General features: G+C 44.4%; 2 protein-coding genes across 10 annotated transcripts in view; one reads left to right on the top strand and one right to left on the bottom strand.

Annotated features, from left to right (window-relative positions):
* Nucleotides 1-9,124, top strand: part of ABI2 (abl interactor 2) — a 72,720-nt gene extending 63,596 nt beyond the window's left edge. For all 6 annotated transcript variants that reach the window (XM_054210042.1, XM_054210043.1, XM_054210037.1 and 3 more), the window contains one exon: nt 2,832-9,124. In XM_054210042.1, coding sequence (XP_054066017.1) covers nt 2,832-3,007 — 176 coding nt within the window. In that variant the 3' untranslated portion in view covers nt 3,008-9,124. The remainder of the gene's footprint in view (nt 1-2,831) is intronic.
* Nucleotides 9,125-9,247: 123 nt separating this feature from the next.
* Nucleotides 9,248-25,285, bottom strand: part of RAPH1 (Ras association (RalGDS/AF-6) and pleckstrin homology domains 1) — a 154,197-nt gene continuing 138,159 nt past the window's right edge. For 2 of the 4 annotated variants that reach the window (XM_054210034.1, XM_054210033.1), the window contains exons 11-14: nt 24,963-25,061; nt 24,161-24,281; nt 22,446-22,588; nt 9,248-17,929 (exon numbers count right to left, since the gene is read on the bottom strand). In XM_054210034.1, the coding sequence (XP_054066009.1) occupies nt 15,959-17,929; nt 22,446-22,588; nt 24,161-24,281; nt 24,963-25,061 (2,334 nt within the window). In that variant the 3' untranslated portion in view covers nt 9,248-15,958. Of the gene's footprint in view, nt 17,930-17,958; nt 19,211-22,138; nt 22,589-24,160; nt 24,282-24,962; nt 25,062-25,285 lie in introns of those variants that run through there. The other 2 variants (XM_054210035.1, XM_054210036.1) reach the window with 2 other exon arrangements.

The raw sequence follows: 25,285 nt of genomic DNA on the forward strand, positions 1-25,285 counted from the left end.
ATACTTACGGTGCTGAGAACTAATAATGCTTTATTGTCTGCAAAATAATTATTTCTATGGCAACTCCTTAAGTTCCTATAAGTAGTATTCTGTGCCACATGATTCAAAGCAGACAAAACTCATAGAAGGAAATGGCTGTTCAAACACTATTAGCTCCAATAAGCGGAGTAGCAATTCCTAGGATTTGTGCTTGTTCTTTTTGTATGACTGTTTACTTATTTAAGTTCATATGAAAACACTTCTAATAGGAATAGTGTAGATAACCTTTGCAAAAGTGAGAATGTAGAAGCTGGGACACCAAGGAGGTGTCAAATACGGAGGGTTGCTATATATTGAGGTGGGATTCGGTGTGATGCAGTTCTGTAAAAGGGACATGCAGCGTGGGAGGTATATTTAACATTAAGACATGCTCTAACCTACAGCTGAGGACAGAATTGAATAGCAGATTTATGTTGAACAGATGGAGAAACTCTTAGGTAGGATACAGTTACTGGGGACGTTGAACTTGAGGACACTACCACGTGGCTGTAATAGCAACAGCCAACCAGCAATGTCCAGGAAAGCACGCTGCAATTTTCCACTGAGCTGTGTGTCTGGGTGCGTGGCATGAAAAGGTAAGAAAATGTCCCAAATTGCAAATCAGGTGAGAGAAATGGGTATCCAGAAGGAAAAATTGCCCTCATACCACATAGAGAAAGTGTGTGGTCACAGCTATCAGATTTCAGTTGGATAATCAGTCTGGCCTACATTTGTGGTCAGTTTGATCTAACAGAGTTCAGCCAAACTCTGTGTAATTGTTGAAGAACCAAAGATCACCAATTGGAAGAATATCAACCTAAGCGAGTAATTCTGTTTTTCATATCTGCACTGAAATGTGTTCAGATAGAAACCAGGAGGTCCTGGCTCAGCCTCGCAGGGAAGGATGCCATCTCCTGAGTCAGTATTGCTGCTTCCTGTCTCATCTGGAGCCTTTTTTGCAATACTGGCCTGGGCTCCTGGTAACTCGTGGTAACTGACAAGCTCACAGCTTGAACTGGTGGGACTACAGAGAAGGATTAAACAGTTGTTCAGCGAAAGGAACGTTGCCAGTACACAAGTAACGTGCAGGAGGAGGTAATGGTGATATAAACACAAAACCAAGCTTCAGGTAATTTTACAAGAGGCTTAACAAGAAGTATATTTTCATCCCAAACTTAGAATAGAGTTTCCTACTTGGGATCATGAAATAATGAATCCATTCAGTATCAGAGAGTACGCTCAAAAATGAGAAAGGACGGAATTGGAAGTTACTATGATCCTTGGATTATTATTATCAAGAGAATGAAGAACAACAGCACAGTGACTGTAGGAAGAAATGTTTTAAAATAAACAGGTCTAGAAGGCAGTTAAAAAGGAATTTTGAAGGACTTTAATTAAATGTATCACGTGTTCATATAGTGACCTCTGTTTTTCAAGCTAAAAATGTACTCATTTCTCCATTTGTGTTTTGTTCCCTTAGAATGATATGTCTAAAACTAGTTAGAATTAGTTACTTAACAACTGTGCTGGCATAAGTGTAGAGCCAGCAACATTTGCTTTTTAAATATGCTCCGGTTAAATGCTACAAATCTCCCGTTTGTGAGATTTATTAAAAAAAAATAATATCTGTACATACTCTGATTCTCCACCGGGATTGATTTGTATATTTTACTTTATAATCTCTTCAGGATCCACGTTTCCTTAGTAAATATTTCTGTTGTTTCCTTTGCTCCCTCAAAAACAAATGGCCTCTTTTCTTTTGAAAGGAATGATGAGTTTAGTAGCGCTCTTGGACACTGTGCTTATGAACACATGCTGTTAATGTTTTTTTCCTTGCTTTGGTTTAATCTTCCCGTCTATCTCCAGTGCAAGATTTTAGGATTCCTGCCCAACATCCGTTTCATTTCAATGGCAGCACTGCATGTTTCATTGCCAAGTGCTCAAAGCAGTGACTGATGTTATTTGTTGAAGTATTCAGAGTCTGGTATAGCTAATTTTTTGTATGAAACACATAATGATAGGACTGAGAATGGAAAAACGTACCAAGTTGATGTCTATTTTCTGCCATTTCAGGACAATGCTCTCTTTAATATTTGCCAGTGCTTTGTCCAATTTCTTTGACTTTCCTAACAGCTTTCGTGCCTTCAGTAAAATATTCTGCAGCTGTAAGAAAAATGTCCTGATACAGTAGGCATACATTTTGTTTCAGAGAATCACCTTACTTCTTCCTGGCTCCTAACTGGGATTCGTCTGCTTTGGCATTGTATACCCTGGGAGTGACTTCTAGCTACTGGGACTGCACATACGCATTTTACAGATTTAAATGTGGAGGTAGCTAAGGTAGATGGAAGTCTGGGACATTAGCCTTGGCTCATTCTTACTGTGATCTGAAGAGAGCTCTTACTACTTCTCCCTCTTCCATGTTTTCCCGCTGACCATTAGTTGGTTTTGCACATATATCTAACAGATGAATCTTGGAGTAGGTCTGACTGGTCATAGCCATGGGTAATTACATACATCTCCTTGTATCATTCCACACCAAAAGTTTATCATATATTTGTAACCTTTTCCTCCGGTGGGTGTGGAAATAGTAAGAAAGAAAAGTAGTCCTGGCTCATGTGCTTCAAAGCATGAGCTCTTACAAAAGAGGTTGGAAGAAGCTGCCTCTCTCAGCAGGTCATTCTGCACGCATGGAGGTGAGGCAGTGCAGTTCTCTGAGATTGCCTTGAATGTGGAGAACTTTGTACAAGGTAGGTTGGTTTTCCTCCTCCTCCCTGTACTTCTCCTAACAGTCATGCTCTGTTCTTTCCTAGTGGTGGCAATCTACGACTACACGAAGGACAAAGAAGATGAGCTCTCGTTTCAGGAAGGTGCCATCATTTATGTCATCAAGAAAAATGATGATGGCTGGTATGAGGGGGTCATGAATGGAGTGACGGGGCTCTTCCCAGGGAACTATGTGGAGTCGATCATGCATTACTCAGAGTGAAGACTAGAGGACAGAAAACTGCACCTCCTGCTGCAGGAGCTGTCAGGGCTTCCCAGATCTCCACCAGCCTCTGGGGCCCCATCCAGTATAACCGAATGAAGGATAATTGTAACAACCACTCTTTTTTTTTTTTTTTTTTTTTTGTCATTATAAAACAATAGTGATTTGAGTTGTTTGAACAAATGGCTCTTCCGGCTGCCAGCAGAGGCTATCCTGAGCCATCTGACATTGAATTAGGCTGACCCATTGAGATGTAACAAACTCGTTGAGTAGCTGATACTTCACTCTGAATTCTGACTTCTTCTGACAGGCTTTGGGATCTGTCTCAGGAATCCTGTGTGCCCTCGTGGTACTACCCTTGGCAGCAGTGCCTGGCGTTTGGGATGTCCTGGATGCTTGTGGTGAAGGGTTACTGGCCAGTGGACATCCCTCCTGTTTCTACACTACACTCCTGTGCAGCTGGAAGAACAGTCGTGCGCTAGCAAGCACTGGGATTTCTGCACAGAGCTGTTCCTGTAACTGACTTCCAGATAGTTGGATGCATCTTAGCGTAAACACTTCTGCAGCTGCTCTGCACATGTAGGCTGACACAGGGGCACACAGAGCTGGCTTTCATTCACTCACCTTTCAGTTTAGACAATTAAGATGGCTGCAGTCCAGAGGACCCCCACCCCCATTTCCTCATCTTTTGAATGCCACAGATTTGTTTTGTGTTCTGCACTGATGTAAATGTGCTCCTCTCCGCAGGGAGCTACTTGCCATGGGTGCTGCCGGTTTAAACAGAACTCACAGATGCCGTTGACGGTGAAGGCGAAACAAAGTTTACAGGTCCTCCTGGGGTCTGAGGATAAACTCTAGGGGCTGTGATCTAAGGTTCAAATCTACTCACGCCTGCTTGCACTAGAGAAACTTACCCCCAAGTTTAGTCTTATGCACAATATAATCTTAAAAATCCAATCAGGTATTGTAAATTGGCTATTTTGTACTTGATGACTAGATTTGCATATGAACTGTGAGAGCCCTGTGCAGAGGCAGGACAAACGGCAATTGTCGTCTTCATGTCTGTTGCCAAAATTTCTTCAGTGGAAGTAAAAAGGGCTGTTGTGTGTACTGGTTTCCCATGGAAATCCAAGCCGTAACTAGTAGTAGTCCTAGCTCTTCCCCCAGCCCTCTCCTTTGTTTATTATAAAGAAATAGATATTTTGAGCTGTACTGGTGGATCTGGGGTGGAGTAATACCAAGTGAAGGCTCTGTAGCCCCCTGTGTTGATAGTTTGCTTTTTAACCTAGTTAAAAAGATAAAAATGCTGCTCAGTGGTTTGGCCTAGCAGATCGGTGTGAAGTGAGGGCTGCAATAGTCTGTCCTTAGGAAGGACGAGGAAGGACTAGATGTTATCTTTGGGTAAATGTCATGCATTAACAGAGTAAACTGATTAAACCTCCTGTTGCAGTCCTGTTAGCGTGAAAAATGAGCTGACTCCTGTATGGTGAGAGCCTCCTGGGCCAGGGCATCTTCCTGGACAACTCTTGACTGTCGCCTGGCCAAGTTCCAGCTGGTACCCACAGTAGCTTGTCAAAGGCGAGCCAGTGCTGCAGCTGTCTTCTGAAGCCTGTGTGTAAAACAGAGCGGTGTGCAAGAGAGCGCTACTGGGGCTGAGTTTGTGACAGTATTGGCAACAATACAGGTAGTCGACCCAATGCCCTTGCTTGGTGATTAGCGCAATATCAGGAGGGAGGTGCAGTTTTGGTGCAAACCTGGGCGGGGAGGAGCCATAGCTGCTGAAGGGGGAAGAAAGAGGAAACAAAGAGGGCAAGGTGTATTTGTGGGATATGGACGAGTGTGGTCACCTGCTGTGAGCTTGTGGAAGAGTGTGTTAACTCCTGTCACAATGCATTGGGAACTAGTTTGGTTAAAGCCTACAGGAGGTACAACCTTGAAGAAACTGGTGCAAAGATAGAAGTTACTTTCTCCCCTGCTCAGTCCAAGCTGTGTAGCCAAGACACTGTTGTCTTCTTTCTGGAAGCTGACAGCATTATTGTTTGGGATGCATGTTAGCCAGAACAGATACCCTTCTACCTTCCGCTGTGAAAACCTTTGTCTCGCAGCAAGACTAACAGAAGCAGCCACATTCAGTTCCCTCAGCCCCTCCTTTCTCTGGGAGCAAGCCTAGAAACACTGGTTGTGCAGTCAGTGGAAGTGTCATAGGGCAGGTCTACACTTTTTGCGCAGGGAGGTGGTGCTGGCAGCCTGGCTAGCAGCCAGGGTGATTGAACAGCAGTATTGCACAAGCCTGTAGGGCCCACAGGGTGGCTGTGTTTTCCAGGGCTGTCAGAGCTTTCCTGGTTTCTCTTGCCATTGGTATGTTTGTCGTAAAGACTGAGCACACAGGCAGCTTAGCGAGCTACTAAATGAGAGCTGAACCTTGCTCCCTGTGCACGCATGCTCCAGCTGGGAGGTCACGCATTACTGAAATCTGTCTTTAACTCAGTCTGTGTAAGAGCACGCGCTTGAATTCTTCTGACAGGTGGGTGGGATAGTGTGTACTTCCACTGTGTGTGATACACACCCATGTCCTTAGAAGTCATTCAGCTGGTTGGGCATCGTGCAAGTTTTCTGTATTGGGAGAGCAGAGCAGTGTGAACGCTGGGAAGTGCCGAACGCTTGTCAGAGCTCAGCACAGAAGATGAGGCTGCAAAACTTGAGTGTGGAATGTGTGAAGCTCCTTAAAGAACTTGCTTTGGGCTGATGGGCCAGGGGTTAGTTTGGTCCCCACTGGTAGCACATGGACTTGTTTATCCTGCAAGAGCTGCTGTGGATGGAATTTTTGGGTCACCTCCTGCTGGTTTTATGCTTTATTATGCAGTACTAATGTAAAGAAACTTGTTGAGTTATATGCATATTTTTTATTTTGTACAGGTTTTAATTCTGTGGCTTGTTTGGGGATGATGTGATGTAATGGTCATAGACCAGGCCAAGGTAAACAGGCTTTGTATATTAATGTTACGTAGATTGCATGCTAGTAAAGTCAGTGAGGGTTGTGTTTCCAGTTCTGTCCCTTGTACTTCTCCTTCCCCCAAACCTTCTCCCCCCGTCCTGCCGCCCCTTTTTAATTTACATGTTTACTTTAAATGGGGTTGAAGAATGGGGGGGAACACCTCAGTATTTCAAATAGGTGCACAACATCCCTTCACTGAGTTCTGCTGCCACAGCTGATGGTGTTCAGCATCACAGGCTGCTGAATCAGCAGTACATATCCGTGGGGAGGTGGGGGAAGGAGACACTCCAGAATAGTCCAAAGAGTGCTATATGGCCAAAATGAGCATGTTTCTCCCTTTGTGAGAGCTGCCTTAGCCCAGCCAGCTGTTTTCATTTTGCACAGAAATCAGTCAGCCTCCTTTAGTGGTGTATTTTGCTTTGGTTTGCTGTATGAGAGATTTCTTTATTGCTCTTGGCCCCAGGGACAAAGCTATTAACTACAGCTGCCTCTCTGCCATCTGCCTGCGTGAGAGGAGGGCCAACCCAGTCTATCCCCATCTAGTGCCGAAACAGGTTATTTTGATGCCTTCTTTCCAGCCTAAGAGAGATGGCTGAGGTTGCATCTGTCTCACCCATTATTATTTTTTTCCTCTCTTCCCCCCACTCCACCCCCATGGTAGGTTAATGTTCTTTGTTTCTCTCGCTGGCTGTTGCAGCAGAGGGCTGAGAGGGGCAGGAGAGGCAAGCAGCAAATTTTGCGCTTGAGCATCCTGATGGTGTGCCCATGCCCACTGGCTGGAGTAGGCACCGGAGAGCTGAAGCAATGCCTGACCAGTGACACACAGACAGACACTGATGCACTGAAGAGCCGTTGCTCTCACTGGAGGACAAAATGTGTGGCACGGCCCTGGGATGGATGGCAGAGCTAGGCGTGTGTTAGCAGGAGGCTGACCACGTTCCTGGGACTCAGCTTGTCCTTGTGGTTAGTGATAAAAGGAACAAGTGACTTGGATATTCCTGAAAGTGGCTGGAGATTGCTGCTGGTTTGAACCACAGCTCCCCACAGTGGTCTGTGGCTGGGTGGCTTACCTGTGGGTGCCAGGAAGGCTTAGACCCAGCTAGTACTTGCTAGAGCAGTTTGTTTTCCTTTCACAGTTCCTGGGCATTTTCTTTCTTTGCTGCTGAGGGTTCTTGGTGGCAGCCAAAGTTAATGTTGGAAGTGATGCAGCTTCTGAACAGTGGCAGTTTTATCTAGGGTATTTTATTTAGCATGAAAAGAAAGTAAGTAAGTGAGGCGGCAGCAGGACTGATGCTCCCTTTCTGGCAGAGGGCAGGCTGCCTGCCTGGTGTGTATGTGCATATCGCTGAGTGGAGGTGGAAGAGGGTTGGGCACTGATGCAAACTGTTGTGCTTCTGTGGTGTCTCCCACCTGTGCTTGATGATGACTCTGTGTTCTTCCCAGCAACTTCTGCCACTTCCTAGCAAGCACTGCAGATGTGCCTCTCTCTCTGCTAGAAATGAGCTCTCTTTTAGTAGTTTTAGTAGTCTCTGGTCTTCAGGCATAAATCAAAAGCAGAACTTCCATGTTTTCCTTTCTGCAAAGGATGGGACTTTATGCAGGTTAGTAAACTGGGAGCATTTACAGGGCTTCTCCTCCCAGAGGTGGGACAGGACATCTTGTGGAACAGGTGGCTCTGTAGTCTCTGCAGGGCAACCTGTTGGACGCTGCAAGAGAATGCTGTTGGAAAGACCATGGCGCTGTGGCTCCCACTGGGAGCAGTACTTGCATTGAGAGTGGAGAGTCACTCACTGAGCACGGCCGTGTTTCAGGAAGCATTATAAACCCCATGCAACGACTTCTGTTCCTATGTTGACAACAGTGGCAGTGAGAAACACACAAAGCTGTTGCATTCACTAAGGCAAGTATTTACAACCCTAGAGAAGATGGTGCTGTAAACTGAGCACTAGCAGGCAGATGATGGGCTACAGCTTATGGGGCACCACTTTCAAGCATTTACTGTGCTTACAGGTATATTCACCTTCCCCACCTTTTGGCATTTCTCAGTATTAGGCACTGCCACATTTTGTGGATAAAATGGTATTACACAGAGGTCAGAATAGTGCAAGAAGGTAACAGTTTGTGGGGTTTTTTGGGGGGTTTGGTGTGTGTCCCCCCCAGTAGCTGAAGTCAATGTGTAGTAACAGTCCTATTGATCTACTTTTGATTTTGAAACTGCAAGAATAGTGGGACCCCCACCTTGTATGCATGGGAAGGCTGCTGAAAGCTTGATGCAGCCAAGGTTTGCCAACTGCTGTTACAAAGAATACTTCACAGACCATTGTGTTCTGCTGCTTTCATTCAAAAAAAAAAAAACCCAAAACAAAACAGCCATGTATTTTGTGCAATCTCCTGCCCATGCAGGAAGTGATCTTTCTTGGTACTCTAAACATTAATTTTATTAGCACCTTTGCTTATTACAAAACGTATTACAAAACCATAAAGTCAGCAGCAGCCTGCTGTCCAGACGTAAGCCTACACCCAGCATCTTGCTGAACCCCAACGTGGTGACTCTGCTGAAACGTGTGCAGTACCTTTGATCCTGTTTCTCTTAAAACCTCAGAAGAATCCTACCACTATTGACTAATGAGGAAGAGCTGTGTACAAATTCATTTCCATTACAGCGCCTTGCTAAAGTGCTGACATGTCTGAGATTTTTTTGTAAAGAACAAGTGCTTCTTTTCACATTTGAAAAAGTGTCTTTTGCAACTTGCATGGACAAGTAGTTTCTATGAATTCTCTGGAAATGTCAGTGTCTAACATGGATTTTGTCCATGCACTTTTTTCTGAAAGCAGATACCCGCCCCAACCTTTGGTTTGCAGTCAGAGGAGAAGCACGCTGTGCTTTGCTTTTGGCACTGCTGAGGCAGTGGATGAGTGCAGAGCCCACTGTAAATGACCAAGCCCGCAGGACTCTGGGGAGCTGTATGCCACCAGTAACGTTTTATTGTGTGTGCCATTTGAACCACCTTCCAGTGAGTGCAAACCCCAATTTTTAAATTTTTTTAATTGTACTTGGAATTAACTGTTGCTGTGTACTAAACCCTCTTGTTACAAGCCCTAAATAAAAAGAACAAAGCACACACCGTGTGTTCTGTGAGCGTGCCACTGCTGCGTCGCGTCACGTCCCTTGTCTTTGGCTACAGACTTACCAACCCAAGGAGGACAGGGATGGCCTCTTGTGTATGCAGGAGCAAAGATGTGATCACTGGCATCCAGCCTGCTGCCTTCAGCAGCTCCTTCCTCTGCTTCTGTGTAACTGCTAATTTCTCTGTAATCACCACTAATGTAACGCCTCAAATCTCTGCTGTAAAAGCTGATGACTGATGCAGGGCCAGTCGGCGAGCACACCCCAGGAGGAGGTGAACAGAGCTGAATTCCCTAGAGTGGACCCCGGAGAGGGGCCACAGGAACACTTACCAGCCATCAGCTCTTCTTGCGTTGAGCAGAGCTGTACAGGACCCTGCACGCCTGAGGGAGGAGGCCGATGAAGGTGAGCCTTCACAGTGGGTCCTCTTTACACCTGTAATTGGTGTGCACCATGTTACGGGTACAGCCTGACCCACAGGAAAGAACTGTGCAAAGGAACAATAAAAAGCAATTTTATTGAGAGTGAGCATATAAATGGTAACCTGTAGGCCATCAGATATCTGATCCCTGCAGAGGGAAACAAACCACTGATGCCGTGAGAACGCAGCGTGGGTTCCGAACTCATGAAAAAGGAAAATGGTAAGACAGAGGATTAAAACAGATGATTATTAAATTTAACTACATCTTTATTGAATTGTGCATATTCCATTGTATAATGATCTATATTGGGTACTCTATAATGTAGTATTTCTTTTGTCCTCTCCCATGCTTAAAAAAGTATATTTATACATATATTTATATATATTTATAATATGGCAAAGCTCCCCCCAACCTGAAGCTATCAGTCTAAAAGAGCTTTGATTCTTTTCTTTTTGGAAAGGGAAGAAGAGGGGAGGCAATCCCATTGAAAGATAAAATGTGCAATTTTCTTTTTAAAGCAGTAAACATGAATGTATTTACAGCACTCAGCACAAGTTTGCTGCACAGACAAATCATCATTGCAATGACACTTTTTTTTTTTTCTTACATTTGCATCCCCAGTATTATACAGAATATCACCAGTGGCTGCTAACAATTAGTGTAAGCCATAAAACAAACTGCTGTTCCAGTTAGTTAATTTCTGGTCCACTGCAGCCCACTAGAAGGAGACCTAAGATGTGCAATTACAACTTGTGACAAAGCATTTGATTTTCCTTTTAGAAGTACAAGCTTTATAGTGCTGCACCAAATCCACAGCAGGGAGCCCTGGGCCCAGGTTTGTTTGCTGAACTGCCCTTTGCAGACGCGTACCCGCTTACCAGGTACATCTTCTCTTGCCAAACAGCTGTGCAGATCGGCAGCATTTCAGCTCCTGGCAACTTAGCCTCAGGAGAGGCTGGTGCAAGCACATCCGCGTACCTGGACTTTAGCTCAGAATGCATCTTTGGCATCTTAGGAAAGGTGGGAGGAAACTATTTTCCATTGTAGGGAACAGCTGGTTCGATTCCTAAGTCTCCTAAAAGACAAGTTGCCTTTAAGCATTTAAATAAGTGGAGTGGAGTGGGTGGGGTGTCCAAAAATCTGTTACTCAAGTTCCTTCTCACTCATTTCCCATACTAAATCCCTGCCCTGGGGGACTGTGCATATCACACTAGTTCCTGTTCCTCCTGTTCTTCCAGCTTCTCCAGCACTTCTCACACATGATACACGATACACGCCTCTGATGAACAGAGAACTCACCCAGTCCTTGCCCTGTTGAGTGCCTCAGAGCATGAAACAGCCATTAACCAAAATTACTATTTTTCCCATGTTAGTGGCAATTAATTTACATTGTGAGGGATAAGCATGTGCTGTCACCCCATCTGCAGTTTAGTGTCTTAAACTTTTCAAAACTAGACAAAGCCTGTGACTCACTGGATCACAGTATTAGTGAGTGCTGACCCCTGCAACATAATGCTGGTTTTGTCAGTCTTCATGGGCGTTTTTTGAATTGAAGGAGAAAAAGAACACAGAAAGGAAAATTATTCAACTTTAAGCAAATTTAAAATTCCAAAATAAAAACTTAAAACCCACCAGCACATTACAAAAAGGAAGTCTAAGAGAAACTATCCCCTGTAGTGTTAAATCCTCTCTGGTTTGGAGTCTGCCCCAATGGCGCGAGGGAATGCAAAGCTAAACACCAGGAGCCACGAATGGGCTTTGGGAAAACATCTCCCCCAAAGAAATAAGATTTCCCTCTCCTCCAAATGAGGAGCACTATTTGAACAAGTCCATAATCTACACCTTAACAATGAAAAAAGGAAAAAAAAAACTCCAAACGCACATGTTCCGGCTGCATCCCCCCACTACCTTCTGTCAGGAGTTTATATTGCTTTCCTGGAGTGCAACTGATTTTAACGTGACTCTGTATTTGAAGTAATACTCGTAGTAAGACCCCTCTTATAATCATATTTTGAATAAGAAACAAATTTACCTGCAATGGTACCACTGAAGTAAAACAACTTAGCTCTATGCACTTTTCTGTAATAAGCAAAAAATTCTTTTTTTCCCTTCTGCTGTTGAAATGGCACTTTTGGTTCCTTTAACTGCAGAAAAAATAATTTTAACTCAGAGGAAAACTGGCCACACTTTATCTCTGAGCTGATTGATTTGAGTTATCTGGTTGCCTAAGGGCACAGAAAGAAGAAATTAGAAAACCTTTAAATGTGCAAGTCTAGAACAGTAAATCTTAAAATGCACTTGAAAAAACTGCTCCCTCTCCCATCAGACCTGAAACCAAAGCGATGCAGGTACCGTCACTGTGTTTCCCTGATGTGTCAGTCACTGTTGCCCTGCAGGAAACTGCAGAGTCAGTTCGGAGAGGAGCTCTTTGGCTTTGAGGTCACGCACCAAGTCAGAGCGAGCAGCGGTGGTTTGCCACAGGAGGAAACCACTGCACAGGGGGAAGCAGGAGCTTTCCTCTTCCATAGAACGTAGCACAATTATTTTATGTGAGACTTGTGCCTAACCTCCTCCCCCAGCCACAGGGTTTGAAAGACTAAACAGAACCTCCAGCATATCCACCTCAAACATGTTACCTATGGTTTGCTTAGAATCTTTTTTGTTTTTTAAAATAATTTCTCCTGTAGGATTAGTGCTGATATAAAAGCCTAGTTTTTGCTTCCAAAGCAACTCCCAGCGACCTGCATTACGATGAAAGTATCGGAGAAGACTACCTCCCTGCTTTCTACACCTGTGCCGCGGGCACAGAGAAACCTGGCCGAACGGGAGGGACGCTGCTGCTCACAGAGGTGGATGCTCCTGCTGCACGGCAGGCAGGAAATGACCAAATCTGGAACAGATTAAGGAATGCAGCTGTACGCGCTCAGCTGCCTCTGCAGCAGCAGGGCTTTCCCCAACACCCACCTTAACAGGTGTCAAAGGCCACACGCTTCATCATGTAACAAAACTGCAGCTGCACTCTCTTACTATTTTAGGATCAAAGCATCTACTGGCTTTGTGTCCAGAGTATGAAAGCTCAGCTCTCACATGCTCATTTTAATAGCACCAAAAGGATTACAGCCCATGTTTGTAGCAGGAACCTTCTTGCCTTGTGTCTGAGATCTGGGCCCTTCATTTTCTGATTTAAATAAATATAATGGTGCAATTATGAGACAAGCGCACTCGGGGAAATAACTTACTCGCAAATAAGGCATAAATACTTACTGTCCCCAAACCAGTAAATACATTGGAAAAGCAAGTTCCAATGAGGGGTCTCATAAGCTGAAAAGGCAACCGGGTTGTCTGAACCACACTGTAGCCAAATTTTAGTGCTCAGTTGAGAGAAAGCAAGTTGCAGCCACTCACTGTATTTCTGTATCACTACTGGCTTAGGACGTAAGTTGTAACAAGAAGGAATACAGGGTGCCACCTTTGCTGACGCTCATTCTTTTTGCTGCAAACTTAAGAGTAAAACTTCTGTCTCACAGCAAGCTGCGTGGCAGCCTGCAGTAGCAAGCATGGATTCGTTCTCTAGGGAGAGATACCGGGTAAATGAACTTGGTCACGGGAAAATGAGAATCAAGCTCAAATGCCTCTGAAGAAATTGCACTCAAAACATTGCTCTGCTGAGTTCAAAGCCCAGAGGTACCCGCACTGAATGAATAAAACAAAAAGGGCTGGAACTGACACACACCAGTGGAGCTGTCGGGGGGGTGGGGGGGAGCAGAAAAACAGATGGGGCGAGCAGAATTCCCTGACCGCTCTCATCTGGGAGCACGCATTGCATCAGCCCAGATGCATCTTGCCAGGAAGTAGGAGAAGGTGTCCGCTTACCCACCCATCACCAGTGAGAGCTGGGGAGTTACGACTGTGCCTGTGCCCCTTTTGCCCCACTGGTGGGTACGGGCCCCAGGGGCGGCATATACAGTACACAGCAGCAGGAGGACCAGTGTTGAAAACTACAGCACCCATGAACTGCAGTATAGCTTAACAAGCTTCCTGTGAAGTTATACGCCAGCTACACTGAGCATGCTTAAAATCAACAATGCAAATGCTTTTAAGGACACTTCATAAGCACAAAAATAGTAGAAACAAAACTTTGTGAACAATTTGAAAGATACAAAAAAGTGCCTTTCCATAGCAGTGCTTTAAAAATGCACACAATGGTATATACTCTTATTGCTCAAAAAAACTAGTCTGAAATATTAAAACAATTTCCAGAGGTGCTGAAACAGATTTTAAAAAAATCATATGAAACAGGTCAGCAGAGACAGCACCATTAATTTTTCTCTTTTCATGATGCACTTATTTAAAACTATATAGTTATAGATGTGTCATTTTTCCCCTCTAATTAGAAAGCTTTTTTCCTATTCATAAATTATTCACAAAGACATTTATTTTATTATTTGGATTTTTTTAAAAACACTTTATAAAAAAAAGAAAAGGAATGGGGGACACTGTCACAATAGTTCTTAAATCTATCAGCCTGAATTGCTCTAATGAGAGATTAGTCTACATCTTTTTTACATGCTTGAGGATACTGTCAGGGCAAGCCACTTCCTTTGTGTCATTCTTTGGGGGAAGGAAAGCGTTTAAAATTTGCTTTTGGAGGAAAGGTAAACAAACAGTAAAACCATTTGCCATCTAAGCCATGACAGTATCCCCATGGTGATGAGGAAGTTGTAACAACCGAAGATGGGGTAGGTACAGTCCAAGCGTTTTAGTTACTTTACAAAGGCTGTGTACCACTACCCGGTAATGAACATGCATGATGCATAAGACCACTTACACCAACTACACTACCTTATCACAACGTCCGAATACGTGGGTAAGACTGTACAATCAAGCTACTGACGTACAAGAAAAGGGACTCTAGTACTTGATCTGGTGATTGACTGTGAATTGGTGTCAAACAAACAAACAAAAAAACCAAAGCAAGTATGACAGTCTACTTTCCACTCGTATGGGCCCTTAAATTAAATTACTAGCAAATGTTACTGCCTCTCGAGGTTGGGTTTTCTTCCAGTCTTCTCCCTTGACTGCTAGAAATGCAACTTTGTAATTAACAGCTTCATGCATTGGTCGCAGTCTCTGGTGGGTCAAATAAAAGAGAATTCCCACTGTGCTTGGCCTGGAATTACCACTCCCTTCTCTTTCTAGAAGGGAAAGTTTTCCTGATAGTTTCTGATGAATTGCAAACAATACTTTCTTTAAATGTTTCCAGACGCTTGTTTTTCTAAAGATAATACACCTTGTCAGGCACAGACAAGGTGAGACTGTACGTTGTGTATACAGAAACCTACCTGTTCATTCAGGGAAAGAATTACACGTACAAGTGACGTATCGGCGCGGGTCAGCCTTGTAGGTTGGCATCGATTGCAGGAGTCCTGGCAGCTTTCAGAAGGGGTTAACACAAATATATTCATCTTGAGCCACAAAAACAAATGATTGAGCCTACTATAAAGTTAGAATGCATAATGGATTGGAATAATATATATTTATCCTACTTACTGCATGGACAAATAACTTTGAAATAATTTGTAGCGGTGTATATTTTTAAACTATTTGGAAGGGAGGGGGAGGCTCTTTATAGTATAAATATATTTCACTCCAGCCCACTATATATAAAATCTATTTTCTTCCTCAGAACATACTCATTTTCAGTAGTATTATGACCAGAATGTTTTGGTATGTTGCATCTGTACTTTTCAATCAATGGAGAATGTACAGTTACTAGCAGAACACCTCAGCTCTGCACCATATACCCACCACAAACTGCCAAGAGGCTTGTGGGTTGTTTTTTGTGTTTTTTTTTTTTTTTCTTCCTTTCTTTAAAGTGGTACATCTTCGTGGTAAGATTTGACTAGTTACGGAGTCCGATTCCAGATAATATAGTGACTGAAACAATAAATACGGTTCTACAAAAACATTCTGGTTATCTTCTCTAATTGCGACGAAATATATCACAATATATTATATACCTATACTTATAATACATGCACAAACATGTCTCACATGGACAGACACTACAAAAATTTATCTCCCCCCCTCCCCTAAATGCAGAAAAAGTAAGAAAAAGGGGGTTTTGGTCCAATCCATATGAAGGGCAAAAGAAATTGAAAGGATAAGTCAATGCCTCTCTACCCACCTTTCCCAATAAAATATCAACACCCCAAGCCCCCAGCTTTTTTGGCCTAGCCATGAAAGGGGAACGTCTTTACATTTAGCCTCAGCTACAGTTTGAGATCACCTCTTTTGATGGGGCTATCATCCGTGTCCCCGCATTCTCTCCAAGTGCGCAAGACCACAGGTTGGCTGATCACGGAGCAGCCCACAAGTCACGGAGAGCAGCGGCCCCAGGGGACTGACTACCAGTCCCGCGACAGCTTGGTGTTCTGATCCCTTTTGGGAGGGGCAGGGGGAGGCCCCCTCCGTAATGTTGCATAGCCAGATATATGACTGCCCCCGAAGCTGCTCGTCTTCTGCTGGTCAGCCAGCAGCTCTGGTGGAGGCGGAGGCAGGGCCATGTCATCCATGGTGGTTGTGGGCTCTGTTCTGGACATCCGTGCGGAGGAGAGGGAGCCATGCCGGGTGATGGATTTCCGCTGCAGCGTCCGGTTGAGGTCTGCCAGGAATCCCGGCTGAACGCTAAGGCTGGACTTGGGTGAAGTGGGCACTTGAGGGCCAGCTGACCCTTGTGGCTCTGCGACCTCTGCCTGCGTCAATCGAGTGCTGTCATTCCGCTTGGGACGTGTGGGTGGTGGGGCTTTTTTCACAGATGGTTTTGACCATGCCTGAGGCTGGGGATTGACAACAGCAACTTTTGGGGAGGTGCTGCCTGAAAACACGGATGGGATCTCAACTGGCGGGAGAGGAAGATCTATTTCAGGTGGTGGTGGTGGAAAGTCTGAATCGGATGGTGGTGAAGGGAATTCGACCACAGGTTCCTTCCCAGACACACCTAGAGCAGGAGCCTTGGCCGGGACCCCTCCTTGCGGAAGGACAATGGGCAGGCTCACCCCAGAAAGGTTGAGCTTTCCTGGCTTTGGAGGGGCTGCAGGAGGTGATGACTCCTTGGAAGGAGACCCTGACGGCTCTGGTGGGTGTGCAAATTTGCTGACAAGGCGGTCCACTGAAGGTCTCTTGGACTCATGGTACTCAGTGGAGCTGGTGGACTTGATACTGGAGTTTCGCTGAGGTGTTGGAGGTGGTTTCTTCCCTCCAGGGCTTGATGTCTTGCTGGCCTTTTTGACTGGAGACCCTGATTTGTCAGGGGGGGGAGAACCTGCAGAGGAAGCTGGGGAAGGAGGTGGAGGAGGAAACACTAAGCTGCTCTCTGGTGGAGGAGGGGGGAAATCTGGTGAGGGAGCAGAAGCAGGCTGCCATTTGGGCTTTGCCTTCACTGCTGGAGGTGACTGTGGAGCCACGGTCAGTGGAAGGGGTTTCAGAGGCTGCGGCTCAGTGGCAGGGGGGGTGGGAGGAGGTGGGAACTGGCTAACTATCTGTTTCACCACTGACGGCACTGGGGACTGAGGGGATGGAGGAGGCTTCACAGAGAAACTCTGCTGCTTTGGGAACGTTGGGGGGGGAGTGGGGCCGGGAGGGGCTGGGGGCAGTGGAGGCACCTGGGGAGAGGTGACACTTGGTTGTTTCTTTATTGCAAGGGGCAAGGGAGCTGGCACAGGAGGGGTGACATGTGTGACCCCTGGTGACGCTGCCTTCCCACTAGGCTGTGGGGGGAGAGCTGCCATGACAGGCTTTGGGGGTGCCTGGGGTGGTGGTGGTGCAGGCACAGGAGGAGGAGGTGGTGGCAACGAGGAGGTGGCAGTGGCCTGGCTTATATTTGGTTGAACCTGATGGATTTTGGGTGGCGGCGGTGGCGGTGTGAACTGTGGCACAGAAGGGGCGCAAGGTGCCGGCTTCAGTTGTGCCATGGCCGAGCCGGGTGTAGGAGGAGGAGGTGGAGGGGGGGGAGGCGGCATGACCCCGTTGGGGGGCACCATTATCTGAGGCTTGGCCGAGGGCGGGGGGGGCGGGGGGGGCTGCTGTGCCACAGGAGCTTTGGAAAAAGGCCCGCCGTGCTGGGCAGCGTTCTGCAGCCTGGTGATGGTGCTGTACTTGACAAACATGGTGGCAGGTGAGCCCGCTGACGGGGCAGCCTGGCTGGGGAGAGGGGGCGGGGGCGGCGGAGGGGGGGGCGGGGGCGGCGGGGGCGGCGGAGGTGGAGGGGGCAGCGGGGGGGACGGCTGCGATGCTGTGTAGGGGGTCGCCACTTTTGTCTGTGGGGACACAGGAGGTGCGACAGACATGAAGGGGCGACCTGCGGGCTCCATTCGGGCCTATTGGGAAGGGATTTTTAGTGAAAGTGGAAAGGGAGAAAAAGAGAAAGATAAGAGAGGGAGAGAGGGAGGGAGGGAGAGAGACAAAGAGATTATAAAGTCAAGGTCTAAATGTGCGTGTCATTAAAAATTAAGTGGCAGGTTACAGCATGCAGGAAGTATTAGCAAAACAATGCAGCAAGAGACAACGCAGGCAGGGGGGCAGCTGGTGAGACCCAGAGGAGCCAGGTCTGGTCCCAGCGAGGCTCAATGTCGGTGAGAAAATACACCAGCCGGTCACCCCTGTGGGGCGGGCAGCTCTGCCCCGCGAGAATCGCTGGTCCTCCTCTGGGCAAGTATAATGACCCAAAGAGAGCACGCCACAGGCCATGACAGAGGACATCAGGCAGCACGAGAGACTCAGTGGACATCTCCTCAGCTCAGTAAGAGCAGAGTTAAACCATACATGGCCTCCCACAGCATCGGTCATGCCTTTACGTCAGTTAGCTCAGGCCTCACACTGTTCAGTGGTACAAAATGCAGAAATCCCGAACTGCTCTAAAACACGTGAAGAGGAAGCTCTATGCAGGAATATTACTGAGATCCTTTCACTCCACATGCTCTGCTATTCAAGACTGGCAAGGAAAAAAATGAGGAAAAATAGGGAGAACTGAGGTTTCCTATGAAAATTTCCCCACAAGGAAATGTTTAGAGATCTGCAAAAGAAACTTAGCTTGGGAAAGAAAAGCTATGCATGCAATCATCACGTTATGCAGAAAAAAGAAAGGAAAGATGGGGAAAAGCTGGCTAAGGGGAGGAGCAACGAGAAAGCAGCAGGCAATGTTTTAGTCTACTTGGTGGGTTTTGCTCAAGTTAATTTGTTTCTCTAAAATTGTAAGCCTACATTCCTGTTAAAAATTAAACACAATCACATTACCCAAATTTATAAACATCCTCCTAATACAAAGTGGTTTGTCTACAGCCTAAGTTGTGAATTTCAGTGCACAGCACAGAAACATGCCTTAGAAATGCAATACCAACACGGCAACTGACCACACTGAGTACCTATATCCTTCATTAGTAGATACTTTGCCACAAGTTAGCCCAGTTATGCTCATTTGCACAGCATGAGCACATTTGCACATTGCTTTGTTCTAAACACAGGGGCACTGAGTTTCTATATGAGCAGAAAAACACCAAAAGGATTAGAGTCAGAAACAACAAAGTGATTTACAACACACAAGGGGTGACTCTACCTGTCACATTAGGTCTGGAAGGCAAGAGTGTAACGAAGTTCTGTAGCTAAATCAAGGTGTTGAGATAATAAAACAGGAGAGAAATCTTGATCTCTTGCAAGTATTAGTCTGTAAATTACCATTCTCCCAATCACCCAGGTTAATGAATTTTCAAGTAGCACCACCTGACCTTAATTGTGCCCTGTATGAGGCACCACAGGTGTGGTGACCTTAGCTGTGCTGAGCTTCACTTTTGACACCTGAGACAGCAAAAGGCAACAGGAAAAATAAAGTGGCATAAAACAGAGAGAGAGGGAGACCGAGGCATAACAGAATAGCTACCCCTGAACAGCAAGATCTTGGAGAATCTTGAATTTGTCACTTAAAGCACACACAGTGAGCACACGTTTTGATGCCTGTTGTAGCATCCCATTTGAAATAACGTGTTCAAAATCTAACACGCAAAATGAGACGTAATGAGATCTTCACTGCCCAACTGTGAAGAACGTGAACAGATGAATAAAGTGTTCTTTAGGAAAACAGCAATCTTTCAAAATATGAAGTGGACAGATCACCTGCATTTTGGAAAAGGTGAGGGTTTTAATCTTAGATATATTTGAAACTGAGAGGAATTTTCCTCATAGGCATGGAAGACAGTCGTTTTTGCAGTGAGTAAATCAAACACGCAGGATAGGGAGAAGAACACTGTGCATCTCCGGAGGGGGAGCTCCTCCCATCTCCACAGCATCAAATTAAATTTCCACAACCAGAAAGATACTCAGTGAAACTTTGTTTATAGAAGAAGTTTGTTCATCTTTAGAACTACATGATTTCCTTATGTGTGTCTTGAAAAATTACTTATTGCATACTCTCAAATTCATATTTGTAACATGCATCTTAATGACTATCTGGAACTCTTAGAAATGCTATAAAAGGAACAGTATCTGTTTTTTAAAACAGTAACCTTACTATTTTTTTTAGCTGTTTTTCCTAAGAAAACAAGCTTTTGCAATTGAACTGTTTGCTATCTCTTTTCCTATGCTGGTGGCTTTTTTGTTGGTTAGCAAATTTCAGTCAAATATGACAAACTGCTAGAAATCTCAATATAATTTCAACTTCAAGAAATTGTTGTGAAGTTACTGGCAGCTGGTAAATGAGGGAAAAGCAGGCAGAACTGACCCATTTGTAACCTGTTGAGCAGTTAGCCGCTGGCCAACCAGTGGAACATCCTGGCTTGCTGGCCAGCCGGCCTCAATGTGCTCTCTCTGCTGAGCCAAAGCATGCTCTGTGCTGCCCGGCTTGCTGAAGGGCATGAGACAAGGGCGACCAGGGGGAGAAAGCAGTTGCAGAAGGGGAAGGGACAGGCTGGACAAGTCTCCATTAATTCTGCCACTTGCAGCAACCTTGCCCATATGAACTTCTTACGCCAGCTTTGTCACCACAGCACTGTGGAATAACCACCTCTAGAATAACTGTCTGGAGACTAATCTGCCTAAAGCAGCATGTCTCAACATCACCGCAACTACCTTTTAACTGAACTTACAATTTTTTTCAACACTGTTGTTTCCTTTCTTGCCACACAGTTTAACATTTTCCACTGACAGTCTGATTTATTAGTTATTTAAGTTCCTTGAGCCAGACCTATATAGGATAAAAAAGCATGTACTACAGTTTCACTGACGGTAAACTTGTCACCAATTTACTCAGAGTTTTTTAACATGGCTTCAAATTATAATTTTACATGGGTCATTTGGATTCTTAGGAAGTTTTCAGGCAATACATTCACCTGTGTTATGCACGAGGAAGAGAAATATACCTTTTCTTGGACTTGTGCATAGAAAGGAATCCAAATTGATGAAATCTTGAAACATGGATGGCCCTCAACAGGGAGCAGTCTGAGTATTTTATTTTTAAAATGGCTTTAATCAGATAACATAAAAATTTGTGGGGTTTATTTAAATGAGCAATTGCCAGCAGCACTATGGACTTGATAAGAACAGCAGTGACCTGAGTGGTAAACCTCAAACTTTTCTCTAAAAGTTCACAGAGCTTGTAGCAGCAAGATTTTCACATTAAAACCAAAACTTTAGGAGAAAATAATAGGAGACAATTACAGTTCTCATAGCAAGTACTCTCTCACCTCTGTCAGATACATGCTAGACAGACGCAAGTGCCTTATCTTTTGCATCTACCCCGCTCCTGCAGAAATGATGCACCCTGTACACATACACGAACCATCTGCTGATGAACATGCACCAGGTGTTGCACTCATGCAGTAGAAAAATTTGGATCACAATTTAGCAAGCTACATTCCTGGGCTGAGTACTACATTATTATTAGAATCAGACAATTTCCAAGCCAGCAGGCACTGAAGAAAACTTAGGAATCCCAAAGAATGCAGCCACGTCAGCTTTCACATTGTGCCATGTGTGCTTTCTGATTTGAAAATGTGACATTGTGTCTTATTTTCAGTCATTTATCTGATGAACCAATGCCAGGTGTATTGACCTGTATTTTTAGTTTTAAAAAGCTTGTTTCTCTAGCCTGAACCTGGGGTCTTGGAAAGACTCAAAATTGGCAGGAGTGAAGATAGCTTAAGCAGCAATTCTGCTGTGTTTGGAAGTACTCCTCAGGAACTCCACCAGCCAACTACCACAGAAAGGACAGAAAACCAACCAAACCACTACAGACCTGAGCCACAGGCTTCAATGGCATAAAATCTTCTGTAACTCTCAACAAGAGATATCAGATCTGCCCCAATCCACAATTGCTGTCAATTTTAGTACTTTTGCTTTGACCATATCTACGTTTACTGTTTCCATTTCCACCAAATATAATAGAAAACATTCGAGTAAAAACCGCTGGAGTACTTCCTAAACAGATACACCTGCCTTCAGGTCTCAGTTATTCACATCCTTCCAATGGAAAGATGTGGCTAGTTAACTGGAGAAAGATCTCAGTGAAAGAATTTCATTCAACTTGTTAACAGCTGATCTTTTTATTTTGTCTTTATTCAACATTAGTTAATAGGATTCTATGGGAAGGGCTGTATCATGCCTTCAAAGAACAGAGGGCTTCTGTGCACACAAATAAAAGCAAGAACAGAAGGTTCCAGGTCTGAATTCCCTGAAAAAGTGATTCCTGAAAAAACAGTTATATGGCAGTGTATGTCAATAACATAGAGTAAAAAAGAGAAGACATCCCGAGAAGAAATCCCACTCAAGACAGAGGTAGAAGAGGTATCACTCTGTCTTGTACATTTTTGTTGGGTGTTGGTTCTCAAACTAAAGTCTTCTTGTTACCTTGCTGGATTCCTCCAGTTGAGTGCCTCGTTTCCAGGCCTCAGAAAACATGGAGCTGACAATACTTTGGGAACGGACATGTCCAGCTGGCTGGGTGTCAGAAACTCCACTGTCAGACTGATTAGAATGATTTGATTGGGATTCTGTTTGGAAGAAAGTTAAGAAACAGTTAGCACATGTTTCTGAATGTAAAACTAAAGTCAGTGTCCTTATAATGCAACCCTGTGTGACATTTATTGGTCACACTTGTTAAACATGTTATTCCACCAAAGGACATTGTTCCCACTACTGCATAAGCTCTAGCTCACATCCAGGCCGTTGCTGTCTGGAAAACAGAACAGTGCACCAGATCCCTGGTATTAACCAAATCTGAAGCTCCACGAAGATGACAGCATGTCAGATACGCTGCAGAGTAAAGCCACACTGCAGTTGTAACAGTTCTGAAACACCCAACAGCTCCTGCACTCCTTCCCAGCACAACCTTAGACACAGATGCTCGGCACAGGCTGAGGACAGGCAAACTACGCTAGCCGAGGCTTCTCTCCATTCCTCCCCCTCTCCTTTTCTCAAGGGAAGAGGAGTGATACACATCCTGCAACCAACAAACGCAGATGATGCTCTGGGTCCATGGGGTATCTTAAAAAGACAGCAGCAGCCACTGCCAGACAGATTTAGCCAGCCTGGCACCTGCCTTCTGTGTAGTCCCAAGCTGTCCTGGGGAAAAAGAGCATCTAGGCACAGGCTGAACTGCAGCTCTGGCAGAACGTGCATGGCTGGTGGGCTGTGGACAAGACAAATTTTATCAGAAAAACACCCAGCTTGTATGGAGAAATTATCAGTAATTGAGAATTTACTGCTACACGCAGCAAGCTGTTCCACACAGTTTTAAAAATATGGTGCCTTCCCAGTAAGGCTGAATTTGCTTAGCTTATTCTCACAGGCTACTCCCTGAACCTTTCCAATTCAGTAGCATTACTTCCTGACCTGTTTCTGTGATGAGCAAAACACTTTCACACAATAACCTGTTTTCAATAATGAAGCTTGCCCCTGAGGGTTCAGAATAACCTGGCAGAGTGTCAGTCAGCTCTGAACAGTGAAATGAGGCTATATAAACCATTCATCAATTTTTTAAATTTTATGTGCCACAAAAAACCAGTCCGTGTCCTGCTGAGAGGTAAAGAGGAGCATGTTACTGCAGGCACACACAGTTTGCAACAGGAACAGAAACAGTATTTTCAAAGTTTGTCACTAAGGCATTGTTTGGATCTTGCCTTCGGGCAGAGACTATTTCTCATTTTCCAATTTCAAATATTTCAGTCAACAAAATCAGTTTACGAGCTAGATGCACAAGTCTCTATGTATCATTAAAACATAGTTGTTTTCTGTCTTTTCAGACAGGTGAAGATAAAGGCATCAGGAATTTGAAAGGAAGTTACCTCTTCTCAGTATCAGAAAAACATTCTTTTTTGGAGGTGAACAAGAAAGTACTATATGTTCCAAATACATACAACACTGCAAGTAATATAAAAAATTAGTTTTTTATATGTTTTTATATATATATTAAACATAAAGTCTATGTTTTAGACTAAACATAGCATAAAAGACTTTGGAGAAACAGACCATTTTCTGCAATAGTCTTTCCTGAGGTGTCCAGATAGCAGATGATAAAAAAGCTAAATCAAGTCTTTCTATTATGAGACAGACCACATTATTACCTGGCAAACTAGATGAGCTGGAGCCTGACTTGATACTGGAGCTAGACAAGGAAGTCCAGTCATATGCTGATTCTGTTCTCTTCAGTGCTTCCTGGTAGTTCATGTATAGTTGCTTCCCATACTAAGCAAAATGACAAACAAATTTAACAACTGTATAGGGTGTGCATCCTTTTCACACTGTTGAGCTCCACCTCTGGCTTCTCTGTTCCACCATTTTTCCCCCCACCCCAGAGAGACACAACAGGCTCTTTTTTAAGGAGCTCCGGCAACATTAATCCAGTTCAAATTTCATTTTGTTTTATTTAACAAAAGTGGCAGCTCCCTTACCCCAACCTTTTCCCTTTTTATTAGTGAACTGCTGGAAGAAAGAAAAACAGTTTACTTATGCTAGAAGAGAGGGTGTCAAGCAAGAAATGGGCCAATGAATAAATTTAACCAACGCGGGGATCTTAGAAAACAATTCTGTTTTCTCAATTCTCTTCTTTTCTCATAAACCTTCTTTTTAAAATCTGTAAGAGAGCTGGCTAAAATCTAGCCACGACGTCAGTTAGAATTTCATCACGTGACAAAGAGATGCAGCAGAAACAAGAAGAAAGGGCACAATTACTGAATTATCACAACAATAAAGCCTAACAATTTTGCTAGGGAATGAAATATGCAAGAAGATTGTACAGTTCACAATCACAATAGTTAAACAGAGGGAAGTTAGATTTAGCATGTATTTTGCTAGGTAACTGTAAATAGTTTCAAACAGATGACAACAACTCATGACAACAGTGTAGGACTGTCCAGAGGAGGTTACCTTAGCGATCCGGATGCCATTGATCCATTGGTGTAGAGTTCTTACATCATCACAGCAAAGATACTTGATATACTGGGATTTCTTCTGGATCTGAGGATGCTGCAGAAAAATTGTTAATTCTCATCAATATTTTAATAGCTAGGAATGCGAGAAAAGCCATTTATCTGTTGCAGTCTATACAGATAAACTTAATGCTGGAAGCTCTTCACAAGTAGTCTGTATTTTGAGCCCACTTAAAAATGTTTGAGAGTATTTCAGGAGGTGGCAGCGAGGATTTCTTCACATACAGATTGGCAATGTGTCCAGTGTGCATCAACTGCAGG

The sequence above is a fragment of the Rissa tridactyla genome, chromosome 7, assembly GCF_028500815.1.
Source record: "Rissa tridactyla isolate bRisTri1 chromosome 7, bRisTri1.patW.cur.20221130, whole genome shotgun sequence".
Taxonomy (NCBI): Eukaryota; Metazoa; Chordata; class Aves; order Charadriiformes; family Laridae; genus Rissa; species Rissa tridactyla.